The sequence below is a fragment of the Sorex fumeus genome, unplaced genomic scaffold (assembly GCF_029834395.1).
Source record: "Sorex fumeus unplaced genomic scaffold, SorFum_2.1 ptg000047l, whole genome shotgun sequence".
Classification (NCBI taxonomy): Eukaryota; Metazoa; Chordata; class Mammalia; order Eulipotyphla; family Soricidae; genus Sorex; species Sorex fumeus.
In genome coordinates, this window is record NW_026606104.1 from 39,660,788 (window position 1) to 39,684,796 (window position 24,009).

At 54.0% G+C, this 24,009-nt stretch overlaps 1 protein-coding gene across 6 annotated transcripts in view; it reads left to right on the top strand.

Annotated features, from left to right (window-relative positions):
* The window catches only part of EPHB2 (EPH receptor B2), a 196,820-nt gene that overhangs the window by 156,499 nt on the left and 16,312 nt on the right, over positions 1 to 24,009 (top strand). The window contains exons 6-10 of one of the 6 annotated variants that reach the window (XM_056123818.1): positions 9,230 to 9,354; positions 18,353 to 18,515; positions 20,636 to 20,659; positions 20,998 to 21,106; positions 22,081 to 22,148. In XM_056123818.1, the coding sequence (XP_055979793.1) occupies positions 9,230 to 9,354; positions 18,353 to 18,515; positions 20,636 to 20,659; positions 20,998 to 21,106; positions 22,081 to 22,148 (489 nt within the window). Of the gene's footprint in view, positions 1 to 9,229; positions 9,355 to 18,352; positions 18,516 to 20,635; positions 20,660 to 20,997; positions 21,107 to 22,080; positions 22,233 to 24,009 lie in introns of all 6 variants that reach the window. The other 5 variants (XM_056123816.1, XM_056123819.1, XM_056123820.1 and 2 more) reach the window with 5 other exon arrangements.

The following is a 24,009-nucleotide window of genomic DNA, read 5'->3' on the forward strand; positions in this document are numbered from 1 at the left end:
GCATTAGCTGGAGCTTTGGAGTTTGTCTGGGGCGAGCACTTCCTTTTATAAAAAGGAAAACCGAGCTGCAGGTCTGCCCCACATCATGCTACAGGTCCTTGGCCAAGCCCCTCTCTGACACGCCTCTCTGTGATGCCACCCCCACGGACCTCACTTAAGAGGAGGCTTTCAACTTCAACTTTCTCCAGGGCGCTTTGCTTCCCAGATTCTCATGTAATCATGTCCTGCTCCTGTGCGGTGCAGTTTCGAGAACTGGCATTAGCATGTGCCACCTCCTTCTCTCCCCAAGGACAGTGGATCAGAGAGGTGGTGAGAGAGTCCCTGGGGAAAGGAAATTGCGTGTGTGTGTGTGTGTGTGTGTGTGTGTGTGTGTGTGTGTGTGTGTTGGGGTTGGGAGTGCTCCACTGCACCAAGCAGTCTCTGCACACAGATCCTCTCTGATCCTCCCAAGCATCTATAGGCTGGAGCACCAGTTAAGTTGGGTTATGACAAGGGCCAGAGCAATAGTGCAGAGGGTAGGGGGCTTGCCTTGCACACAACTGACCCAAGTTCAATCCCTGGCATCCCATACGATTCCCTAAACCTTCTAGGAGTGATTCCTGAGTGCAGAGCCAGGAGTAACCGCTGAGCACCGCCAGATATGCCCCTGCTTCCCCCAAGAAAGATGGGCTATGATAGGAAGGACAGTAACAGCTCACCATGGACACACCAAAGCTGTTCAGCCATCAACCTGAAAGTCAGTGGTGGGAAATCAGACAGTATGATCCAGCTCATACTGGGGCAAGGCCTCTGGGATGGTCACCCTGATCTTGGTTGGTGGGGACCGTTCCTTCATGCCCCATCTCCACCAGGTACCTCAGCAGTTCTTTGAATGTGCCAAAACTTTGTTGACGGTTTGGGGCTGACGCTGTAGCCTGATAGGAGTGGCTCAGACAAACAGGTCAGCAATTCTTCCCCTGCTGTCTCAGTCTCCAGTAGGTGACCCTGGGCACATCCATGTGGCCATCACAAAGAACCAGGACAGCAAGAACTATGCAAGAGCTTGTTCAGGCCTGTTTATCCTCTCTGCCTATATCCCAATGGCCAAAGCAAGCCACTTGACTGAGCCCACAGTCAGAGCAAGAAAGTGCTATACAAGTTATTGGACAAAGGGTGCAGCTAAAGACAGTTAACACAGTCAGCCTACCACAGGGGCTCAGAGGAAGTAGTTTTCTTTCCCTTTTTTAATTTAAGCTAATCTCTTCCCATGTGGGTTCTTACTTAACTTCCCTACTACTGTCCCCATCCTAGAGAGGAGAAACTGAGGCACAGAAGGACGGGATGAGTTATCTTCACTATTAGATTTGAGGTCCAGCTCTTACCACCTTACTAGTGCAAGTGCTGGGTGAGGCCTGAACTTCCCGTGGCAGCTACATGTAAGAGAGACTCAGGCAGCCCCCACTGCCCCCTGAGAAGCAGGCGGTGGGGTGTACCTGTAGCCCCAGACCCAGGGTCTGACCTCTGCCTGTGGAGTGGAATTCCATTTAAACAAAAGAAAAAATGACCTGGTTTCAGGGGCCCACAGGCAGGCCTGGGTCCCTGGACAAGAAACTTGGTCTGAATCTCACTTCCCTGTTCTGCACAATGGTGAGACCATTGGCCCTGACTCCATGGACTAAGTGGTGCCTGTGGATGTCCCACACCTGCCTGGAGTTGGGACCCAGGATGTGACCCAGTGCCACAGCTCCTGCCTAGCAGGTGTGAAGTCATGAGTTCAATCCCTGGCCCTGCCCCCACATCACCAAATGCAACCCAGGCACTGCCAGTATGACTCCTGGAACTACAGAAAATGGAAGGGAAAGAAAGAGATCATCTGGGACAATTTAAAAATATATATGAAGTAGAAAGAAAGCTCATTAGGCTGGAGCACATGCTTTGAAAGCTGGAATCCTGGCACCACATAGTTCCCTGAACTCCATTGCATATGGCCCAAAAGCCAAAACCAACAAAACCTTTATTGAGGTGAGGCCAAAAAGATAGGACAGTGGGTAGAGCACTTGCTTGCCTTGCACAGAGTTGACCCAGGTTCAATCCCCACCACCCTATAGATTTCCCCAAGCTCACCAGTAGTGATTCCTGAGCACAGATAAGAGTAAGCCCTGAGCACTGCCAAATGTGATCTAAAATCAAGGGGGGAAGATCTATCTTGAGGGGCCAGGAAGATGACTCAGAGGGCTGAGCACACGCACGGCAGGCAGGGGCCCAGGTATGATGCAGAGCAAGGCATGGTCCCCTCTTCACCTGCCACAGCACCACAGGAGCAGCTCCCAAACAAAAGGAACAACTCTACACTGAATCAAGAGAAGATGTATGACAGATAAACAGGCAATTGCCCTCCCAGAAAGGAGCATCTTCAGATTCGAGAACAAAGATAATAGTGTCTCCTGAATCTCTTGTTTTATTTTCCAAACTATGTCCCAGAGATGCCCAGTCCCTGCATTTACTGAAGACAAGAATAAATAGATGCTTTGTGAAAGGAGGTTCTGAGACCGCTGAGACTAAGCTGCCAGGATGAACCCCACTGCCTGGCTTCCCCCCCACAGAATCCATCAGAGCCTTGACTACAGGGACCCTCAGTGTGAGCCCCACGCAGGGCTCGGGAACTCTGCTTCTCCAGCTCTCTCGTGTACCCTCCACCCAGTTCTCTCCTCTCCCTGTTCCCTCTCCTAGCCACTCTCCAAAAGTCTCAGTCTGACCGGAAAGAAATGAAGGCCCGCTTCTGAAAGAGTCTATTTGTGGAAATTCTCTTGTCAGCATTATCATCAGATCACCCAGAAGTACAATCAATCATGGCGTGTTAACTGCACTGCCACGGGCTTAATGGAGGATGCTTAAAACAGCTCTCCTGGGGCCAGAGAGATAGTGCAGTGGGTAGGGCAATTGTGTTGCATGAGGTCAACCCCAATTTGATCCCTGGAAAAATGTGATTCCCCTGAGCACAGAGCCAAGAATCACCCCTTAGCACAAAGCCAGGAATGACCCTTAAGGACAGCCAGGTTGGCCCTAATCTCCCCCCCCCCCAAAGTAAGAAACAGCTCCCCATTGCCCAGAATTGGGAGTTCTGGGCCACCTGCCACAGGTGAGGTGTTCCTGCCACAGACCAGGAGCATGGGTGCTCAGTGATGGATGGTTGTGGTGACACTGAGGGCCAGCTGTCCCCGCAAGCAGGCAGGGTCCGAGGGAGAGAGCCACCACCATAAGTTTATGACCAGCATGCTTCCTTCCACTTCTACCCCCCACCCAACCCCTGAGATCAGTGACTCCTGAGAGAGGGGCTGACTAGAAATGACACAGACAAGCACAGGGCCTTGGGCACCTCAGTGGAGGTAAAAGTACAGTAACAGTGGACATCAGGACCATAAACACTGAAACTATTGCAACCACTAGACCATGTTGAGAATAATAATTTTTTAAAGGAAAAGTGAAAAAGTGGGGACCCAAGTGATATGGCCAACCTAGTTCAATTCCCAGCATGCCATATGGTTCCCCAAACCCGCCAGGAGTAACCCTGAGCACCACTGGGTGTGGTCCAAAACCAAACCAAAAAAGAGTGCATGCTTACCCCTCGCCCCTCCAGCCTTCCCTTCATCATTGGTTCCCTCCGCTGTCTTCCCCATCCTTGCCCCCTCCCTCCCTTCATTCCTCCCATCCATCGTCCTCCCTCACTTCCCCAACCATCCTCGCTCCCTTCCTCCCATCTACCCTCCATTCCTCCCATCCATCCTCCCCATTCCTTCCTCCCATCCATCCTCCCCCTCCCTTCCTCCCATCTATCTTCCCCCTCTCATCCTCCCATCCATCCTCCCCCTCTCTTCCTCCCATCCATCCTCCCCTTCCCACTCTCCCATCCATCCTCCCTCTCCCTTCCTCCCATCCATCCTCCCCCTCTCATCCTCCCATCCATCCTCCCCCTCTCTTCCTCCCATCCATCCTCCCCTTCCCACTCTCCCATCCATCCTCCCTCTCCCTTCCTCCCATCCATCCTCCCCCTCTCTTCCTCCCATCCATCCTCCCCCTCCCTTCCTCCCATCCATCCTCCCCTTCCCACTCTCCCATCCGTCCTCCCCCTCCCTTCCTCCCATCCATCCTCCTACTCCCTTCCTCCCATCCATCCTCCCCCTCCCGCCCTCCCATCCATCCTCCCCCTCCCTTCCTCCCATCCATCTACCCCCTCCCGCTCTCCCATCCATCCCCCCTTCCCTTCCTCCCATCCATCCTCCCCCTCCCGCCCTCCTATCCATCCTCCCCCTCCTGTCCTCCCATCCATCCGACCCCTTCCTTCCTCCCATCCATCCTCCATCCCTCCCTCCCTCCCACCCTCCCATGTGCTCAAGACCCTCAGAACCATGAACTGCTATGGACACTAGGATAAATGATTGAGCAGGGACAGTGTGAGCACAGTAAAGAAAGCAAGTGAGGAGTGGTGAACGACAGAGGGAATGGCCAGACGGGCCTCTCAGAGGAGGCTGGCTGAGCCAGGGTTGAAGAGGAGCAGCTGGCTCTGAGGTCTGGGCACACAGGTTTCCAGGCAGGGGCCCAGAACATGCGGCCGAGGAAGGAATGGGCCCAGAACAATCAGGAATCGGAGGGCAGCTGCGTGTGTGGTGCCTGGAAGCTCGGGGCGAGTACAGGGCGGGTGTGGATCTGGGAAAGGCCCCCATAGCAACTGAGTTTTACTCAGCTCAGTAGGAAGCCACCAAGGGCAGGTGTCCGGTCGATGGTGGGCCCTGAGACCGTATGGGCCTTAGACTGCCCAGTGACCAGCGACTTTTCTCCACACTCCTGGGGTCTTCTGACTGGTGAAAGGGTAAAGGTGAGGTCAAGTGGGGGCGCCCCTTCCTCCAGACTCAGGTCTCAGTCCTTCCTCTGACAGTTTCTCCCCCCCAGAGGACCCCAAGATCACCCTCCACCCTGCATGCCCGGCTGCAGTGGCGCATAGATACACCACAGGCAACTTCTCCTCCGTCTCCACTAAGGAAGCTCCGATCCCTCCCCAGGCTCGCGGGGGCCACACCCCTGGCCACCTGCTCCCGCCCTGCAGGCCTCCTGGCCTGACTCCCCCTGGCCCCTCTCAGCCATTCTCCTCCTTTGTGCTGACTCCCTCGGGGCTCCATCTTCTTGCAGGGGTCACGGGGCACCACTGACCCCATCCCCTCGCCTGGTAATTGAAAATTCCAGAATTCTCACAAGACTAACTTACAGGGTAACCTGACACCCCAGGGTGGGCGGCAGACGGCAGGAGGGGTGGGAGCACATCCAGCTGTTCCCTTTCCTCAGCCATTAATCCCCCAGGATTCCAGGATAAAGGCCGGGCCTGCCTGGCCTCCCTCTGGCCGCATTGATCATCTTCCCAGCAAATGCCGCCCCCTGGCCACACCCAGGTTACGGGGCTTATGGGATCAGCATGGGGTTAGCTGCCTGAAACCCAAGCCTGCCAGCTAAGCCCCCAGGGCCTGCACCCCCATGGCTGGGGTGGGGGGAGACCTGCCTCCACCAACAGCTGAGTCCAGGCCAGCGGCCGTGTGGGTGGTGGGAACGGTGAGTCAGCGGGAGCCGTACAGGGTGTCCTTAGGGGCCCCCTAAGGCCCACCAGCTTGCAGATCTGCCTAGCCAGTCACAGCCAAGGAAAGAGAAAGGGTATGTTGGACCCGGCAGGTCTGGGCTCAAACCCAGCATCACTGCTCGCTAATTGATGTTACGGAATGGGTAGGTGACTAGGTGTCCCTGCTGAGAAGGCTACTGCTGGGTGAACTGGGACCGAGCACTTGGAAAAGCACCTGGGTAGAATGAAAGAGATGGGGGAGGGAGCCCACGGTCATTTGGGGTTGCCAGAATGACAAGCTTGTGTTTTGGGGGTATATTTTTTTTTGATTTTGTATTTTGTTTTGTTTAGTTTTGAGGTCACACCTGGTAATGCTCAGAGTTTACTCTCAGTCCTGCACTCAGGTGATGCTTGGGGGACCCTATGGGATGCTGGGGACCAACCCCAGGTTGATCATGTACCCACAGTTCTATCGCTCCAGCCCCCACTTGTGTTTTGGTTTAAAAGCAGTCATCACCCCTATTGTAGTTCTTCCGTGGTCCCTCGGGTCATCAGGACAGAGGCATGCCTGAGCCTAGAGGTGCTACTCAGGCAGGAGCATACACACACACACACACACACACACACACACACACACACACACACCAGGGCGCTCACAATTATCTGTGTTCACATCCTGGGAACACTCTGCTGGCTGTCCAGTACTGTGTGGGCCAAGGGCTTGGGTCCACTGGCTCCATCTCTAACTGGATGTAAGAGCCTCACAGCCCTGGGGCAGTGGAGAGGACATGATCACGTCACTGCTCACAGAGCCTAGAGTGAAGCTTGGCAAGTTGGGGTACAGTAAGGGTTAGTGCTGTGATCTGAAAAGCCAGCAGTGACATCAGAGGACCCAAGAAACTTGGCTCCCTGCCCCTGGTCCCAGTGGCACTGTTAGCTGCTGACACTGTCTTAGCTGGTGGAACTGTTAGGTGGTGGCCCTCTGTCAGCTGGTGGCACTGTGTCAGCTAGTGGCACTGATAGCTGGTATCTCTGTTAGCTGGTATCTCTGTTAGCTGGTGGCTCTGTTAGTTGATGGTTCTGTTAGCTGGTGGTGCTGTGTTAGCTAGTGGCTCTGTTAGCTGGTGGCTCTGTTAGCTGGTGGCTCTGTTAGTGGATGGTTCTGTTAGCTGGTGATGTTGTGTTAGCTAGTGGCACTGTATTAGCTGCTGGTTCTGTTAGCTGGTGGCACTGTGTTAGCTGGCACCTCTGTTAGCTGGTGAGAAGGCTACTGCTGGGTTAACTGGGATTGAGCATTTGGAAAAGTGCCTGGGTAGAATGAAAGAGATGAGGGGAGGGGGCCCAGGGTCTCTGTCTCTCTGTCTCTCTGTCTGTCTGTATGTCTCTCTGTCTGTCAGTCTGTCTCTCTCTCCCTTTAACCCACACCCAGCATGCTCAGGGTTAATTCCTGGCTCTCATGGATCCCTCTTAGCCAAGCTCAGGGGACCATATGTGGTGCCAGGGATCAAGCCCGGGTCAGCCATGTGTAAGGCAAGCACCTACTGTACTGTGTCTCTGGCCCCAAGACTGGGCTCTCTGGATACTGAGGGAGTAATAAGGAAGCGAAAATCACCCTGTGCCCCTAAGGAGGGGACAGCAGGGAGCTGTGACTCGGAGCTTCCCAAGAGGTCATGCCCTGGCAGGACAGTGGAGGGCTGGACTGGGGGGCAGGCAGAGGACCTCCAGGCTAGAGAAGGGCAGGGACCACTGGGGCCATCTGGATCAGGGCCCTGTCCCTGCAGGTACTGCCACGCCATCTGGGGGTTCCGAGCCCATTTTTTACAACCCTTTAGGCACCCTGGGAAAGTGCCTGAGCTTCAGAACTGGTGCTCCCCCGTCAGGCTCTGGGTGCAGGGAGTGGGATGGAGCATGATGAAGAGGTGAGAGCACAGGGTCTGGATCTCAGACCCAATAGACCACTCCTTCACCCTGGGACGAAGGCAGAGAGACAGCGGGGACCAGGCAGCTCCACACTCCAGGTTCCCATATGCCCGACTGGGCCTGTGTCTACCCACTATACCCTTTGGATTTGGGGTAAATAGATGAGTTGGCCACAGCCCTATGCAGCACCCTGCTCTCTGCCCAGCACAGGAGCAAGGACGAGCACCTTTACCCTGGCGATCCTCAGCCCCGCCTGGCACCACAACACACACACACACACACACACACACACACCCGTGGGCTCACCCCAGCCTCAAAGCAGAGACTCTGGTCTGGAGTCCAACCTGTTTTTGAGAGCAACTTTGAAACCAGGCTCCCTCCCTCACAGTCTACAGGACTTGAGACAACACCTGCCCAGGGGTCTTCTCCTGGAAAAGGTGGAGAGGTGGTGGGGGGTGCTGCTACTCCCTCCCCAGTGGCTCAGAACACACATGTGGGGGGCTGAGGGCTTTGTCTGACAGGAACTTTGTGCAGGTTGTTGATTTGAGCACAAGCCGGGAGCACCTTGTAAAAAGCATCAGGAAAGGGGCTATTGCTGGGCTCACCCCAAGATCTTGGGCTCTCTGACCTCAGTGCCCACCTCTGTAAAGTGCAAGATGGGACTTAATCATTTCTCTGAGTCCTTGAAGCACTGAGTTCTATTTCTCATAACTTATCTGTCCCTCCCTAGGCTCCCCAGCCCCCAGCCCCATCCACGAAGACACTGACCAGCATGGTGAGGGGAGGGGCACACAATGGGGCCGCTACTGGTTATATGGAGGTAGAATCCATAGCCCAGAGTGAGCCAGGGCCATGCGGACAGTTCAGCACACACAACAGTGTGGGACCACTCTGTGGAATCCCGATCACCAACTCTGCTGGAGACCTCCACATCCCCAACCCCGGGAGCCCTCTCTGCACTTAGGCAACGGATTTTCCTGTCCCGCGTATCCTGTGACAGAATGGGGCCATGTGCCACCTTCAGTGGGTCTTTCACATCTCACCTTTTGAGGCTCTCCCACGTGGTGACAGATGTCAGTCCTTCGTTCTTTCCTTGGCATATTATGTTACTCTGTCCTGTGAGAATCCCCCTGTGTGTTTTGCCCTTTGTCCACTGATGGGAATGGCCAGTTCCCTCCTTGGTCTCTCGTGAACAGCAGTCCTAGAACATCCGTGCACACGTTGTCTGAGTACCTATTTCTGCTCTCGGGTGACTGTAAGTAGCAGAGGGATTACTGGATCACATGGTAATGCTATGTTTAATTTTATAAGGACCTGCCAAACTGTTTTCCGTAGTTGTGGTGGGTTTATTTTGATGTTTATTTTGAGGGGTTGGTTTTATTTACTGTTGTTCCCTGGCACACAGTAAGGACTCCATATAAGATTGTGGAAGAAATTCAAGAATCTGCCACTTTCTGAACTTCCCGCTCAGAGGGATCCCTAAAGTGTTGAGATCCAATTGATGCTAAGCTCAAGAGAAAGGACAGTATCATGCCCACCCGACTCGGTGCCGACTTAGAAGAGCCAGCACCTTTCTCTCCCCTGGGTGCAGTCAGAGAGAGTGTCCCCAGGCTGCCTGTGCAGCCTCTGCTGGTGACCTTCCCTCTATGTCTGGGCACCCCTGAGCTGGCCTGAAGCTGTACCCTCTCACGACTGTCCCTGACCCCTGTCCTCTGGCCTCTCTTCCAGCTCCATCGGCCGTGTCCATCATGCACCAGGTGAGCCGTACCGTGGACAGCATCACCCTGTCCTGGTCCCAGCCTGACCAGCCCAACGGCGTCATTCTGGACTATGAGCTTCAGTACTATGAAAAGGTACGTGTGCCACCCCTGGCCTTCCCCAGTCCTGCAGGGTCCCACCCACCACTGTCTGGGGCTCTGTGGTCCCACAAGAAGATCCGCTGGTGCTGCCGAGAGAGTCAGTGGTGGGGTCAGGCTGCCGGGCTCCCTTGGGTGACCTCAGAGTCTAAGCTGGCCAGGCTAGCATGGCTGAAACGCAGTGGCCTCGGCTTCTCTGCCCCAACGCCCCCTCACCTTGACTTCAGTCCTCATCTTGACTTCAGTGGGCCTGATGCTCTGCGAAAGAACAAAAGTCAAATAGAACGAGTTTGCCCAGATCTACATGTGTTACATGCTAGCCTTTCGCCTTTCCCTGAGCTGCCTCAGAAACATGGAGGAGAGCCCCTGGTACAGAGGAAGGTGATTTTCTTTGGGCCTTCAAATCAGGCCCTTATTGCTCCCTCAAGGGAGATGTCATGATGAAATAGAAGGAGCACTGGACAAAGAGTGTCATGGCAGGTTCAAATCCCAGCTCTGCACAACCATCTGAGGGAACCAGGGCAGGTGTCCTGCTCTCCCTGGTTCTCAGGTGGGCTCTGTGTGTGTCAGCAGGAAAGGCAGGTTCTGTGCTGAGGGGGCTAGGGGTCTGGCGGAGGCAAGGCCAGCCCCCCCACCCCCTGTGCCACACTGCAGGCTGGCGGCCCTGGGCTTCCCTCTTCAGGACCCCACCCAAATGTCCCCTCTAGCCTTGGACTGTCCTCTCTCAGAGCCTCCCAAGCTGGGTGGGGGCTCCTGTGTCTCCCCAGGAGGCTGTGAGTGGTGCCAGAGTGATCTCTAAAGAGAAGTCAGGGGCTGGAGCGATAGCACAGCAGGGAGGGCGTTTACCTTGCACACAGCCGACCCAAGTTTGATTCCCAGTATCCCATATGGTCCCCTGAGCACCGCCAGGGGTGATGCCTAAGTGTAAAGTCAGGAATATCCCCTGTGCATTGCCGGGTGTGACCTAAAAATAAATAAATAAATAAATAAATAAATAAATAGAAGTCAGTGAGGGAGGCTATGGGAGGCAGGAGGAGTCAGTTAGAGAGACCGTGGGCAGCGGAGGGGCAGCCGAGACCCCACTGGACAGAGAGTTGTGTGACTTCCTTCCCCTACGCCAGGGCTGCTTAAACATTTCCATGAATGACCAAGAAATGCTTCCACAGTACCCAGGTAGAAAGGTTTGTAAAAATAGGTACATGAACTAAATATATACTGATTGTAAACTCTAAAGAAACTGATTTTAGGTGCCAGAAGATAGAGTCACAGGCGGGGACGCCTACTCTGCATTCCAGAGGCCCAGGTTTGGTCCTTTGAGTGCCAGGGACTGAGCTGGGAATGATCCTTTAGGGATCCAACTATGACCCCCTTCCAAAATAAGAAATATATATATATTTTTAATGAGATCTAGACTATTCTTCACTGCACCTGATTAGTTTTAGCTCATCCTTTCAAATCTCAGCTTTAAATATCACCTCCTCAGAGAAGCCTTCCCTCACTTTTCAGACTCAGCCAGGACTCCCTTTTTATCTTCTCCTGGTACTTTACCTATCTTCTCTCTCTCTCTCTCTCTCTCTCTCTCTCTCTCTCTCTCTCTCTCTCTCTCTCTCTCATTTGCCATCATTAAAACAAAAAATCTTGGCCCAAACACAGCACACACACAGCAGTGCTCAGGGATCACTCCTGGCAGTATTGAGGGGACCATATGGGGTGCCAGGCATCAAACTCTGGTCGACCACGTGCAAGGCAAGCGCCCCACCCACTGCACTATTGCACTGCCCCCAAACTACTACTTTTTAATGTGACTGAATAATTAGGTGTTACCACATCTACTTGGTACCAGAGGGTAAGACCTTGCCTTCTCTCTGCTATCCCCCATCCTGGCACCCAGTGGGTACTCTAGAAGTTCTGCTGGAGCGGGGGTCATGTGAGACGTTCACTGGACTCTGGGGGCGCCTCAAAGGTCTTGGGTGCTGGGCCCTGCAGGAGCCGTGATTCCCCTCCCTCCCGGCAGGGGCAGCTCCGCCACTCAGAATTCAAAAAGGGGGGAAAACTAATTAAGAAGCTTTATGATTAAATGAAACTGAGCGTGTGTGTCCCCAAAGACTGGAGCGGAAATGAGGAATCCCAGTGCGGGTCCTGCCGACGACCCACTTCCTACCGAGTTGGGAGGGGCCGCGGAGCTGACGAAAATATGAACCGGGAGCAGCCTGGCCTACTTTCTGCCACTGCCCAGGCGTCCCCAGGCCCCCGCAGCAGCCAGAGTCACCCCCCGCCCTTCATGTGTCAGGAGTGCTGACCAGGTGTGCTTCCCTCCTCCCACCTCCCACTTATCTTCAGCAGTGTTCTGCACTCCTTGGTTGGCAGGGGAAACTGAGGCACAGAGTCACTGTCATCGGGGATTTGGACCGTGCTCTCACTCTTCACCTAGGTGCCATCAGGTTCCTCCCGGGACTGCCTCTGGGACAACCTTAAGCAAGTGGACAGAGGGACTGCTCATGGGGTAGAGCACATCCCTGACTCCGATCCGTATTACCACACGCCCCAAGCACTGCTGGGTGTGGGCCTGTGGACCCCCGCACCGCCATCCGAGCACCTCAGACCACACAGGCCGAGCTCTGATAGAGTGGCCCCTATTTAAAAAGAGGGGTCTGGACCAGAGCCTGGGTACAGCAGGTGGGGTACCTACCTTGCATGTAGTCAACTGGAGCTCAATTCCCAGCACCCCAACTCCCTGCCACAAGTGATCCCGGAGTGCTCAGCTAGGCTTACTGCCAGGTGTGGCCCCGAAACAACAAATAAATAAAAAGAGGGGCTTAGTACAGTGATCAGGGGGTGCATCCATCCCTCATATGCCCGAAATTTGATCCCCAGCACCACACGGCCCCCGAGCACCCTGGGCAGCACTGTACCACCCTCAGGGCCCAGCACCGAAATGTCCAGACCATCTATCTGACTATCTCACAGAGTGGCCCCTGAGTACGCAACAATAAAAGGACTGGACAAAGGGCCAGAGAGTCGGCACAGGGGTAAGGAGCTTGCCTTGTGCAGCTCAGGCTGGTTGGAATCCCTGCCGACTACGCATAGTTTCCCCGGACACCACCAGGAGTCACTCCGGAGTACAGAGCCGGGAACAGTCCTCTGAGCACTGCCAGGTGTGACCCCAAAACAAAGCCCCAAAAAAGCAGTGGACAGAATCAGACTCTGATGGGCTATTTTAGGCCCAAACAGCAGACAAGAGGCGAGAGTGAGGTTCTGCTGTGAAGAGAGGAGCCCACTGTGTGTGCCCCTTCTGCAGGGTCAGGCACAGGGTGTCTGGGCACAGGTCCTCTCAGCTTCACTGTCACCGACTTTAAGTGGCCTGAACTGGGAATCGGACACAGTCAGAGCCAGCAAATCAGGAGCTCATGGTCAGAGGGCCAGGGGACTCTCACAAATAACCCTGAGACAAGGTATGATATAAATCCTAGAAGGGTCAGCAAAGGCCCCTAATCCCAACATGAGGTAAGGGATGTCTTCTTGGGTCACATTTGTTAAAAGATGCTGGGAATGGCCAGATAGAAAAATGGATGAAAGCAGACTCATCCCAGATGGCCAGAGAATGTGCAAAAGTCCTGGGGCAGGGACCAGCTCACTGCACACAAGGAGAGATCAACAGGGGAGGGAAAATATGGGCGAGAAAGACAGAGCTAGTGTGATGTGGCCTTCCCAGTCTTTGAAGTCTTACTTCAATTTTGAGGAGGATTGAGATTACTGGAAGTTTCTAGAATGGTGTGACTTGATTACTTTAAAGCTCCCTGTTGCTTGCTGTGTGGAGAACAGACTGCAGAGGAACCCAGGGACACACACCTTGTGCAGAGCTCTCACAGGACATCCTGTAGGGAAAAACATGGGTAGCACAGAACAGGGCTGCTGGCAGCTTCTCACCAAGCTGCATTCCAAGACTCAGGGGTCTGGGAAGTGTGAAGGAAGCACCGTGGGTCCAAGGCAGAGGTGGGCTGGGCTGGGGTGCAGCCAGGAGCAGAGGACACTGGGCGAGGGAGAGAACCCAGGAGAGCAGCAAGACCAAGAGAGAAGGAAAAGGAGTGGATGGAAGAGTCAGAGGAGGGGTGAAGCTGGAGGATTAGGAGGCGGGGGAGGAGAGCCAGGGCCGTTTCCCTCCCTGCCCTGCTGAACCTTTCTGAGTTGGCCCCATCATGGTGAGGGCTGCTAGGCTGTGGGGCTGAGCAGTGTCTGACCATGTACAGGTTCCTCCCTCTGCTTCTCACACCCACTTACTTAAGGAATGTTCCAGACCTTCCCGGGTAGGAATGCGAGACTGAGCCCTACAAGTCCCATGTGGGGACCACACTGCACCCCCTTCTTTAGAAAGACTCCTTTAGAGCAGACCTGGGGCAGGGTGTTAGCCAGCCCAGAATCAGCCAGTTCAAATATTTCAGCAGGGTGGGGGTCGGGAGGTGGGGTGGGGGGTGTTCTTTGGTCACTTCCCCAAAATACACAGGGTCCTGCTCCCGTTGGAGCATGACTTTCGGGATGCCAGCGATGGCTGAGGCACTCATATAGGCCACACCGATTTATGTGTTCATTCCGCAGAAATTTGCATTTGGAAGAAGAAAGGGGAAGGCGTTCCAGGCAGAGGGGGAAGATGGTGAGCTCTGAAAGCCCCAGCTCTCTCCAGGCTGCCTGGCGTCACTGCGGTGGTGTCTCTGTGCAGTGATCCATGCTCACTTTTGCCTTTGGGGGCGTGGGGAGGGGTCCACGTGGTCTGTGTTAAGGCTACAGTGCAAGTGTGCGGACGAGCTGGCATTTGAAACGATTTCCAATTCTTTGCTCTGTCCAGAGCCTGGCAAAAAGGAAGAGATCCACTCAGGTTGGTTCTTCGCTCTCCTTTGCCATCATTGCCACCAGCAGCCACCTCCCCTCTCCCTCATACCGTGGAGCTTGTCTGCAGGGACACAGGGACACACCCCCCCCCCCCAACACACACACAACCCAGAAGGCAGAAGCGATCCCCTTGGCCAGGCTGAGCAGAGCCCAGGTTGGCGGCGGCACCTAGTTGCCAAAGCTGGTACTGCAGCCCAGCTTTGTAGATCTTCAATAGTTCAATGTCTATTCACGCCTTAGTGGCTGCTTGCCGTGCGTGGAACCCAGGGATGAATGAAACAGGACTCCTGACCTCAGGGGATCCCAGGTCCCTAGCGGAGGAGCATGGATACCAGAATAACAGGTGGGGAGGAGATTGTGGAGCTGTACAACACAACAGGTGGTGTCCCAGCAGAGGCTGCCTTAGCACTGGGTCTTCAGTACTGATAACTAGGGAACGGCTAGACGGATGGGATAAAGGCATCTCAGACAAGGCCAGAAGTTCCTGCAAAGTCTCTGAGGGTCCAGGAAAGGCAGGGCTGCCAAATAAAATATGAAACTCCAGGTTCTGTATTTGAATCAGAGGGATACCTCCCCAGCAGTGTCCCAGGACCGAGAGACCACTCCTGGCTACACACAGCCCAGAGGTGAAGCCCTGGCACATCCATGCAAGAGTAGAGACTGTGCTCGAGGTCCTCTGGGCTATACCAAGTGGTGGTGATGGGGGTGCAGTGTCAGAATTAAACTTGGGGCCTTGAGAACATAAGGCATGCCTCCCACCCACCTGAGCTATCCCCCCAGATCCTACATTTGAATTTTTCTCTTTGTTTGGGGGCCACACCCAAAAATGCTCGAGGGTTACTTATGACTCTGCATTCAGGAATTACTACTGTCAGTGCTCAAAATACAGATCGAGGAGCTGGAGCGATAGCACAGCGGGTAGGGCGTTTGCCTTGCATGCGGCCGACCCGGGTTCAATTCCCAGCATCCCATATGGTCGCCTGAGCACCGCCAGGAGTAATTCCTGAGTGCAGAGCCAGGAGTAACCCCTGAGCATTGCCAGGTGTGATCCAAAAAGAAAAAAAAATACAGATCGAACCCAGGTCAGCCACACTCTACCTGCTCTAGTATCTCTCTGGGCCCCCCTAGGCCCTACATTTGAATTTTTTAAAAATAGCTTGGAGGGCTCCCAAGCTATATTCAGGAGGTTCCAGGGCCCCATGGGGATTCTCAGCCAGCCTAGCAAGCTGGGGGTTAAAGCCAAGATGATGTGGTACTGCTGAGGCCCAAGGGTCTCTGGGCTTGTGCTCAGCACTGCCCAGGAAGCTGTGTGGTGCCAGGGGTCAAACTTGGGTGGTGCCAAGGGTCATCTCCTGGCCCCTAAAGTAATTCTTTACTATTGCTATGCCTTAAGTACCACATAGAACACACTAATGCTAAAACACTGTTCAATTTCTTGACATTTAGATGTAACTGAAATGCCTGTGTGATTTTTATTGGCCACATCTGGCTGCCATACCAGGTGAAGGGGAAGCAATTGGTTATGGCAGGAGAGACTCGTAAAGGGCAGGTCATGAAGGGCCCAGCTTGCCAAGCAAAAGAGCAAGATCTCCACCCTGCAGGCACTCGGGAACAAACCCAGCCCCTTCCCTCAAGAGCCAGCAGAACAAGGTGCAAGATGGGCCTGGGCCCAGGGTGAGGGCACTCAGCAGAAACCCCATCTCTGGCACCCATTGCAGCCGTTCCAGGGCTCAAAGGAGGGAGAAGTGTGTCCAATGAGAGGGCAGGGTGACTTTCAAGAGAAAGAGACAGATGCTCTGACGCAAAGACCCCCTTTCTATGAAGTCCCGTGTAGAAGGGGTGAGGATCTCACAAGCCAGCCCCTCTGGGGCCCCCTCCTGAGCTCCCTCTCACCCCCTGGCCTTTGCACATGCTTCTTCCATGTTTACCTGGGGGTTGTCCTGTCTTCAAGCTTTCGCTCCAGGGTGGGAGAGAACTCAGTGTGCTCAGTACTTGTTTTGCAACTGGGAGAACCAGGATCAGGATGGAAGCCCAGCACTGCATTTCGGCAGCTCCTTGTCCCCTGAACCACACCACTGAACACAGTCCCCACACACTGAGCCAGGAGGAGCCCCTGACTCCATTCCTGTTCCCTCTTCCATTCCTGTTCCCTCCTCTCTCCGATGTGTTTTCCTGGCTTACCTTGCCAGCATGAGCATCCTACCCATTCATTACCTTTTCCCTCTCCACGGTGCTTCCAGGCAGATGTAGTTCAGTTCCTCAGTCTACCGGCAGAGGAAAGGAGGCCGAGAGAAGTTAAGGAACTTGCCCCAGGTCACACAGCAGTAGTCAGGACTCCAACCCAGGAATTCTGGCTCCAGTGTCTGTGTGTGTGTGTGTGTGTGTGTGTGTGTGTGTGTGTGTGTATGTGTGTGTATGTATGTTTTCTGTGGGAGGAGGGAAGGTAGAGGGCTCTCCCAAGTGATGATGGAGGCCCAAGGACTCCTCCTGGCACGGCTGGTAGTTCAATGTGATGCTGCTTGGACCTTGCAGTCTAGGGTCAGCCATGTGCCAGTCAACACCTTTGCCCATCTGCCCTCTCTTGGCCCATAGTGTGTGATCTTACCGTCTCTGCTGTGCACCTGTGGTGACAGGCGCATGGAATGTCAGAGGCTTTCCGGGACACTGGGCAGGTCTGATCAGCTGTGAATTCTTCTGCATAAGGGTCCATGGCTTCTTAGTGGCTTCCTGACACCGCTATTGGGGTTTCTGGGCTGAAATGTCTGAAGGTAGGGCATGTGCCTTAGCTCGAGTGCCCCCGGACCCAACAAAAAGATATTTGGTAATGTTTCCTAGGTGCCTGACCCTTGCCTGGATGAGCACCAGCTAAGCAGGCAAACGTCTGTACCCGCTCAACAGCATCTCACTCCCAGCACACAGCTGCACATCTGGCCCCACCCAGCACTGGCAGGGGTGGCGGGGTTGCGATAGAGAGTGTCTGGGGAACTCTTGGGAAATCAGCGTTGATGTTCTGCATCTCTTTTTGGTTTTGTTTTTATTTATTTCGGGGCCACACCCAACTGTGTTCAGGGCTTCCTTCTGGTGGTGCCCAGGAGTGAACCCAGATGGACTGCATGCAAGGCCAGTGTTCTACTCACTGTGCTATCTCTCTAGCCCCTATTGTCATCTCTTAAAGGAGGGAGCGTTCAGTCCTGTGTCCCCAAAGGCAGGGAAAATAAAGGAGACTCTCTACAGGAACATCCTTTTGAGTCCTTAAGCAGCCCCCAAATGATACAGGACCCTTGAGAATCGCTTCCCTTTCATGGGTCTTGATTCTTCCTCACTCAGGTGTGCTGCGGAGACTATGAGGTCCCTTGCATTCACCTGTTAGGGCATGGTGCAGGGAAGGGATGCAAAGGTGCAGCACGTGTGTCATCTGCAGTTTCTGCTCCAGCTCTGTGCAGTCATCAGCTGTTGTTGGGATGATGCTACAAGGCAAACAATCCCCCAAATCCAACAGCCTTTTTACTCCGCTCTGTCTCTGGCTGCTTCAGCCTAGAAGTTAGGTCAAGGTCTTCTCCTTCACAATTTTCTCCTTCTAGAGCCAGCTGTCACCCAAGCCCAGCCCACACCCCTGTGGCAGATGGAAGAAGCAAAAGAGGCTACACTTAACTGAGAAGCCCATGGTGGGGGCTGGAGAGATAGTACAGTGGGTAGAGCACTTGCCTTGCACGTGGCCAACCCAGTTTGATTCCCAGCATCCCATATGACCCACTGACCCCCACCAGTAGTAATCCCTGAGAACAATCAGTGTGACACAGAAACAAACAGAAATCCAAGTCCATGTAAAGACACTTGCATTATGTCCTCTGGGATAACCAGTGGCCAGAGAAAGTCACGTGGACACTTTGAGCTTCCCCGAGGCAGAGAAACACCCTCTCGCTGCTGCTGTGGAAAGGGCTGCATGATCACGCTAGAGGCAGGAGTGATCATGATCACGCTTTAGGGGAAGAGTGAAGGGCCCGGGGCCACAGGTGTGGGCCAGAGCCACTCTGCATGGCAGGAGTGGGCAACAGCATTGGCACCCCTGGGATCAGTACCCTCACTAACTGTCTTCTCTGTTCCTCGGCAGGAGCTCAGTGAGTTCAACGCCACAGCCATAAAAAGCCCCACCAACACAGCCACGGTGCAGGGCCTCAAAGCCGGCGCCATCTATGTCTTCCAGGTGCGGGCTCGCACTGTGGCAGGCTACGGGCGCTACAGTGGCAAGATGTATTTCCAGACCATGACTGAAGGTGAGTGGTGTCCAGCGGACAGGCAGGGTGCATGGACCCCACAAAGCCTCCAGGATCTCCTTCCGATCGGGGACTTTTGTGCCAGGTGGAGAAGGCAGCCCCTCTTCTAGCTGTCTGCCCATCCTCATTCCTCCCTCCCAGTTCAAAACTCCCATACAGAGGCACCGCTTCTTGTTTCTGTGGCCCAGAAAGGACGTGGATTCCTCCACTCCGGTCACATCAGCCAGGCCACCTCTTTTCCCAGGACTTTCGGGAATACAACCTTAATTTCTATGGTCACTCTGCAAAAGTCATTTCCATCCCCGATCCAAAATTTCCTCAGGAAAAAGGAATGTATTTCAGGCCTGAGAGATGGTTCCATGATAAAGCATTTGCCTGGAACGTGTGAGGTCCTGGGTCTGACCTTCGGTACTGCTGTCCTCCCAGGAAGCATTGTATTTAATCTAGAGAGTGAAGGTGTTTTGCCTGTATCTGATTCCAGTGGCATGTGATTGGATTGAAAAGAATGTTGAAGCCACATCTGAGTTTGTCGAGAAGTGCTGGGACGGACTAGTAACTTCTGCCCTGGCACTCCTGCCAGGTTGCAGTCCCTGTATGGTGTATCTGCCAGTCTGGTGTCTTACTGGCCCCTCCCGCTCTACTAATGTTTAAGGAGCAACACAGGTCACACATCAACACTGATGCTTGACTGATGGAAATCACAGTGCTCACCCGCCCCTAGCTATGTGCCTCTATGCAGTCCACCTTAGCTCTCGGGGCCTCTGTTTTTTCACCTGTAGATGGGGATGATACTAACTGTCTCATTATTGTCAGCATTATCAAACAAGTTTAAGGATGGGGGGAACAAATGTGCAAGATTGGCAGGAGGTCCCTCACATACAGCATGCCCCAACTGGGCATTAAGGTCATCATTTTCATTGCCGTGAATCTGGGGGTCCTTACACATATGCACATATACATGCATGCACGCACACACACACACGCATGCACAGGTACACACATGCACACTCGCACACACACATGCGCACACACACACACACACGTGGGTGTGCACAGGCATATACACACACACATCACCAACACCACCGATGCCACCAGCCCCAGCTAAGTTCCAGGGCAGTCTTGCTTATGACCAGACTCCAAAATCTTTACTTAGCATCTGCTTCAACCACTGGCTAAACATTTCAGAGATGTTTGGGCCTGCGGATTCCTATCTTATCTGCTCCCTTATGGTACTACCATCTCTTACCCTATAAAAATTTGCCCTTCAAAAAAAAGTCTGCCTCATGACAAGATGGCCAGTGCCTTTCACTCTCTCCCCTTTTGCATGCTGGATAAATGTTACTGGCCTGGGACCTGGGGACTGTCCCAAGATCCTTCCTCTGTAAGTTCTTCCTGAGTAATTGTGTGCTGAGGACCAGATGGCCAGGTCCTATGTGGGTGCTAAGGACCCAGAGCTGACCTAGACTGGAACTTCCCACGTGTTCCTGTCTGGGCATGGAATCCAATACAACTGATAATAATATTTTAAACAACAGTGTTGGGGCCGGAGCAATAATACAGCAGGTAGAGCGTTTGCCTTGCACATGGTTGATCCGATTTGAATCCCCAGCATCTGGCATCCCACTTGGTCCCTTGAGCACTGTCAGGATAATTCCTGAGCACAGAGCCAGAAGTAACCCCTGAGCATCGCTGGGTGTGATCCCCAAAAGCAAAAATAAAAATAAATAAATAAAACAGTGGTGTTGACAGGCCTGGGAAAGAATCCAGTTGATGCTTGAGTGCATTTTCTGCATTATCTCATTTAAGCCAGTGACCTGGGGTCGAGCAAGCCTGGTCTGGGGTCCCTTCTGACTGTGTGAGGCCAGGCAAGTTACAACCTCTCTAAGTCTCAGTTTCCTCATCTGTAAAATGGAGAAATTATAGGGAGTGCATCTGAAGACTGTTCTGAGAATGCAAGAAGATACACAACAATACTTAGCACAGTGACTGATACTTAACACACTCGAGGACAACAATAGTTACTGTTTGCTGGGTGCGTCCTGTGTGCCACGAGTTGTTCTAGGTGTGTTACACAGCAGCCCTATGAGATGGGAATTATTATTCTCCCCATTTTACAGATGAAGAAACTGAGCCTCAGAGAGGTAAGTTTCTCGCCCAGAGATCACAAGATGGTAAGTGGCATCATTGGGATCGAAACCCAGGAGACTGGCCTAGGACCCTGCACCTTGAGTGGCCTGTGAGCTCCTGAGAACTGTGGGTTTCCACACTGCCACTGCGGTGGAGTGTTAGGATGACAGCCAGTGGAGGGCCAGGCTATTCATGACTTGTGAGCGAGCCACCACTGCTCTCCACCAGGGCATGTGCCCTATGCTCCCAGGTGCCAGAGAAAGCCGGTGGAGCCCGGGAGACCCTGGGTAGGGCGGGAGGTGTCCAGACGCCCACGCTAGGCTGATAGCGCTCCCCTGTGCTTCCCTCCCAGCCGAGTACCAGACGAGCATCCAGGAGAAGCTGCCTCTCATCATCGGCTCCTCGGTGGCCGGCCTGGTCTTCCTCATTGCTGTGGTCGTCATCGCCATCGTGTGTAATAGGTGGGTAGGGGTCCCCTGGCTCTAGCCAGGCCTGGCTCTGCATGGGGAGGTCTGTCCACTCAGGCATTCTGGAACAGTATTTGTCAATGGGGGCAGGGGCCTTCCCCTACATGTTACAGACAAGGATTACTCGGCTAAGCCCGGGAGCCCGCAGGGCCTCCCACTGCCCAGCCATCCCTTGGGGGTGGGCCCTGCCCTGGACAAGCCCACTATCCAAGGACCTGCACATGGAGACACTGACACTCCAGAACTGGGATCGGCCCATGGTGTCCAGTCGGAAGGACTCAGGACACTGGGAGCTAGGGGGCAGGAGCAGGAGTTTGGCTCACCCGACTTTCTGCACTACTTGAGGTCCCTTCATGAACAGGATCCAAGCTGGGAGCTTGATGCCAGGCTGAGGTATCCAGGCAAGGCCCCTGGCTTTGTCTAGGGAAGAAATCAGGGGAAGACATCCGGGTAGTGGACAGCTCAGGCCAGGGTCAGTTTCCTGACTGCTGCTTGGTCGATGCAAAGAGACTGTTGTCCTTAAAGAGCTCCCTCCTTTGAACAGAATGGGCTCTAAGAACAGACTGGCCACAGGCCAGATGGACAGAAGCCCCTGGGGTCTCAGGGGGCAGGGGTGGAGAATAGTCCAGTGTCAAGGAAGGTACCTGCCTTGCATGTAGCTGACCCAGGTTCAATTCCTGGCCCTGAACAGCTCAGGAATAATCCTTGAGCACAGAGCCAGGAGTAAGGCCTGAGCACAGCCCCCAGCCCCAAAACAGAAGGGGAAGGACTAGACTGGGAGGGGAAGGCAGCGTAGTGAAGTGGCAGATGCGGGAAGAAATGGGTGGAGCTTTCGAGGCCAGCCTCGCAGGGAGCCTGGTGGCAGGGGCTAGGGGTCAAGGACTTGCCCACCCTCTCCCTATCACCTGCTGTGGCTCCCTGTTCCCTGGGCGCCTCCAGGTGGCTCCAGCCCGTTGCTCTTGTTCCAGAAGACGGGGCTTTGAGCGCGCTGACTCGGAGTACACAGACAAGCTGCAGCACTACACCAGCGGCCACAGTACGTACCCCCGCGGGCCACCTCTGCGCGTCGTCCTCACCACCTCCCTGCCTCCCTGCTTGCGGCCGCCAGACTGGCAGTCAGGTGGGCCCTGAATGAGCCCAGCGCACTCTCTTCCCAGCCCTGCTGCCCCCTCCCCCACCAGGAGCATGCTCCCCTCTCTTGGTACTTGTGAGATTCTGACTCCCCCCTCAGGCCTCCCCTGAAGCCCCATCCATCCTAGATGTGAGGTCCCCTCCTCTGGCTGCACGGCTCTGGCCCATTTCTCATCTCTGCACTGCATGGTGGGAGTATCTCATGGGAGAATTCAGGCAAGCATTGGGGCGGGCAAGATAGTAGAGTGGGTACGGATCTTGATTTGCATGTGGCCAACCCCACTTCAATCCCTGGCACCCCATGTGGTCCACCCGAATCTGCCAGGAGTGACCTCTGAGTGCAGAGCCAGGAGTAACACCTGAGCACTGCTAAGTGTGACCCCCCCCCAAAAAAAAGAAAAACAAATAAAAACAAGAATTCAGATAAGTATTGATGACCTGATGGGGACATCAGACTCTGGCCTGAGAGGTGACAGGGGAGGAGTGAATCGGTCCTTCTGCCCTGGTGTCTGCTGGCCTCTGACCCCCACCTAGTGCCTCTATTTCCCTTACAGTCCCATTCCACCTCGTACCAGGACTGGGGGCACATGTGCAGGACAGACTCTTCCAGAGGGTTCCCACATAGAGAAAAGCAGATGGTGGGCACTTCTCATTTGCCCCTGGCAGAGCTGACAGCCTGGCAGAGAACCTCAGTCCACAACTCACACTCTCGGTACACAGGAACTATATCTGGGTTTGGCAGGTGCTCCAGCAGCACCTGAGGGGCCAGGCTATGACTCCACAGAAAAGCACTGTCTTGCATGTCTGAATTCCTGGGTTCCGTCCCTGGCATGGCAAACCCTGAACAAAATCACATCATTTAAATTATAATGGGGCCGGAGCAATAGTGCAGCAGGTTGGGCATTTGCCTTACATGCAGTGAACCCAGGTTCCATCCCCAGCATCCCATATGGTCTCCCGAGAACTGCTAGGAGTAATTCCTGAGCATAGAGCTAGAGCCAGGAGTAACCCCTGAGCATTACCAGGTGTGGCCCAAAAGCAAAATTTAAAAAAAAAAGATACTCAAAGGAGCTTGTTTGGGCTGGAGCGATAGCACAGCGGTAGGGCATTTGCCTTGCACGCAGTCAAAATGGCCAACCCGAGTTCAATTCCTCCGCCCCTCTCGGAGAGCCCGGCAAGCTACCGAGAGTATCTCGCCCGCACGACAGAGCCTGGCAAGCCACCCGTGATGTATTCGATATGCCAAACACAGTAACAACAAAATCTCCAATGGAGATGTTACTGGGCCCGCTCAAGCAAATAGATGAACAACGGGAGGGCCTTTACTTTACTTTACTTTACTCAAAGGAGCATCCTAGGGCTCCTCAGCTGATTGCAAGGAAAGAGGAACATCAGCATATGCATTCATCTGTCATAGTGGCCATGACCTTTCCATATACCAGGTACTGCTCTAGGTTCAGGGGCCCCACAAGTCCAGAAACCAAACATCTCTGCCCTCCTGGAACTTAGCTTCTAGCAGGAGAAACAGGTCCACACTGTAACAGATGAGTGAGAGGCATGGATACCAGCAGATGAAAGTGCTCTGAAAGAGAAGCAAAGTAGAACAGGGTCAGAGAATGGTGGCTGCTGAAGTCAGGGAGCATTTTTAACTAGGGGAGGAAGAGTGGGCCTCATTGAGAGAGTTCTTTGTGAACAGATAGGAAGGAGCCGTGGGATTGAGCAGCATAGAGATTTCCAAGGGAAGAGCAATCAGGCAGAACTGGCCA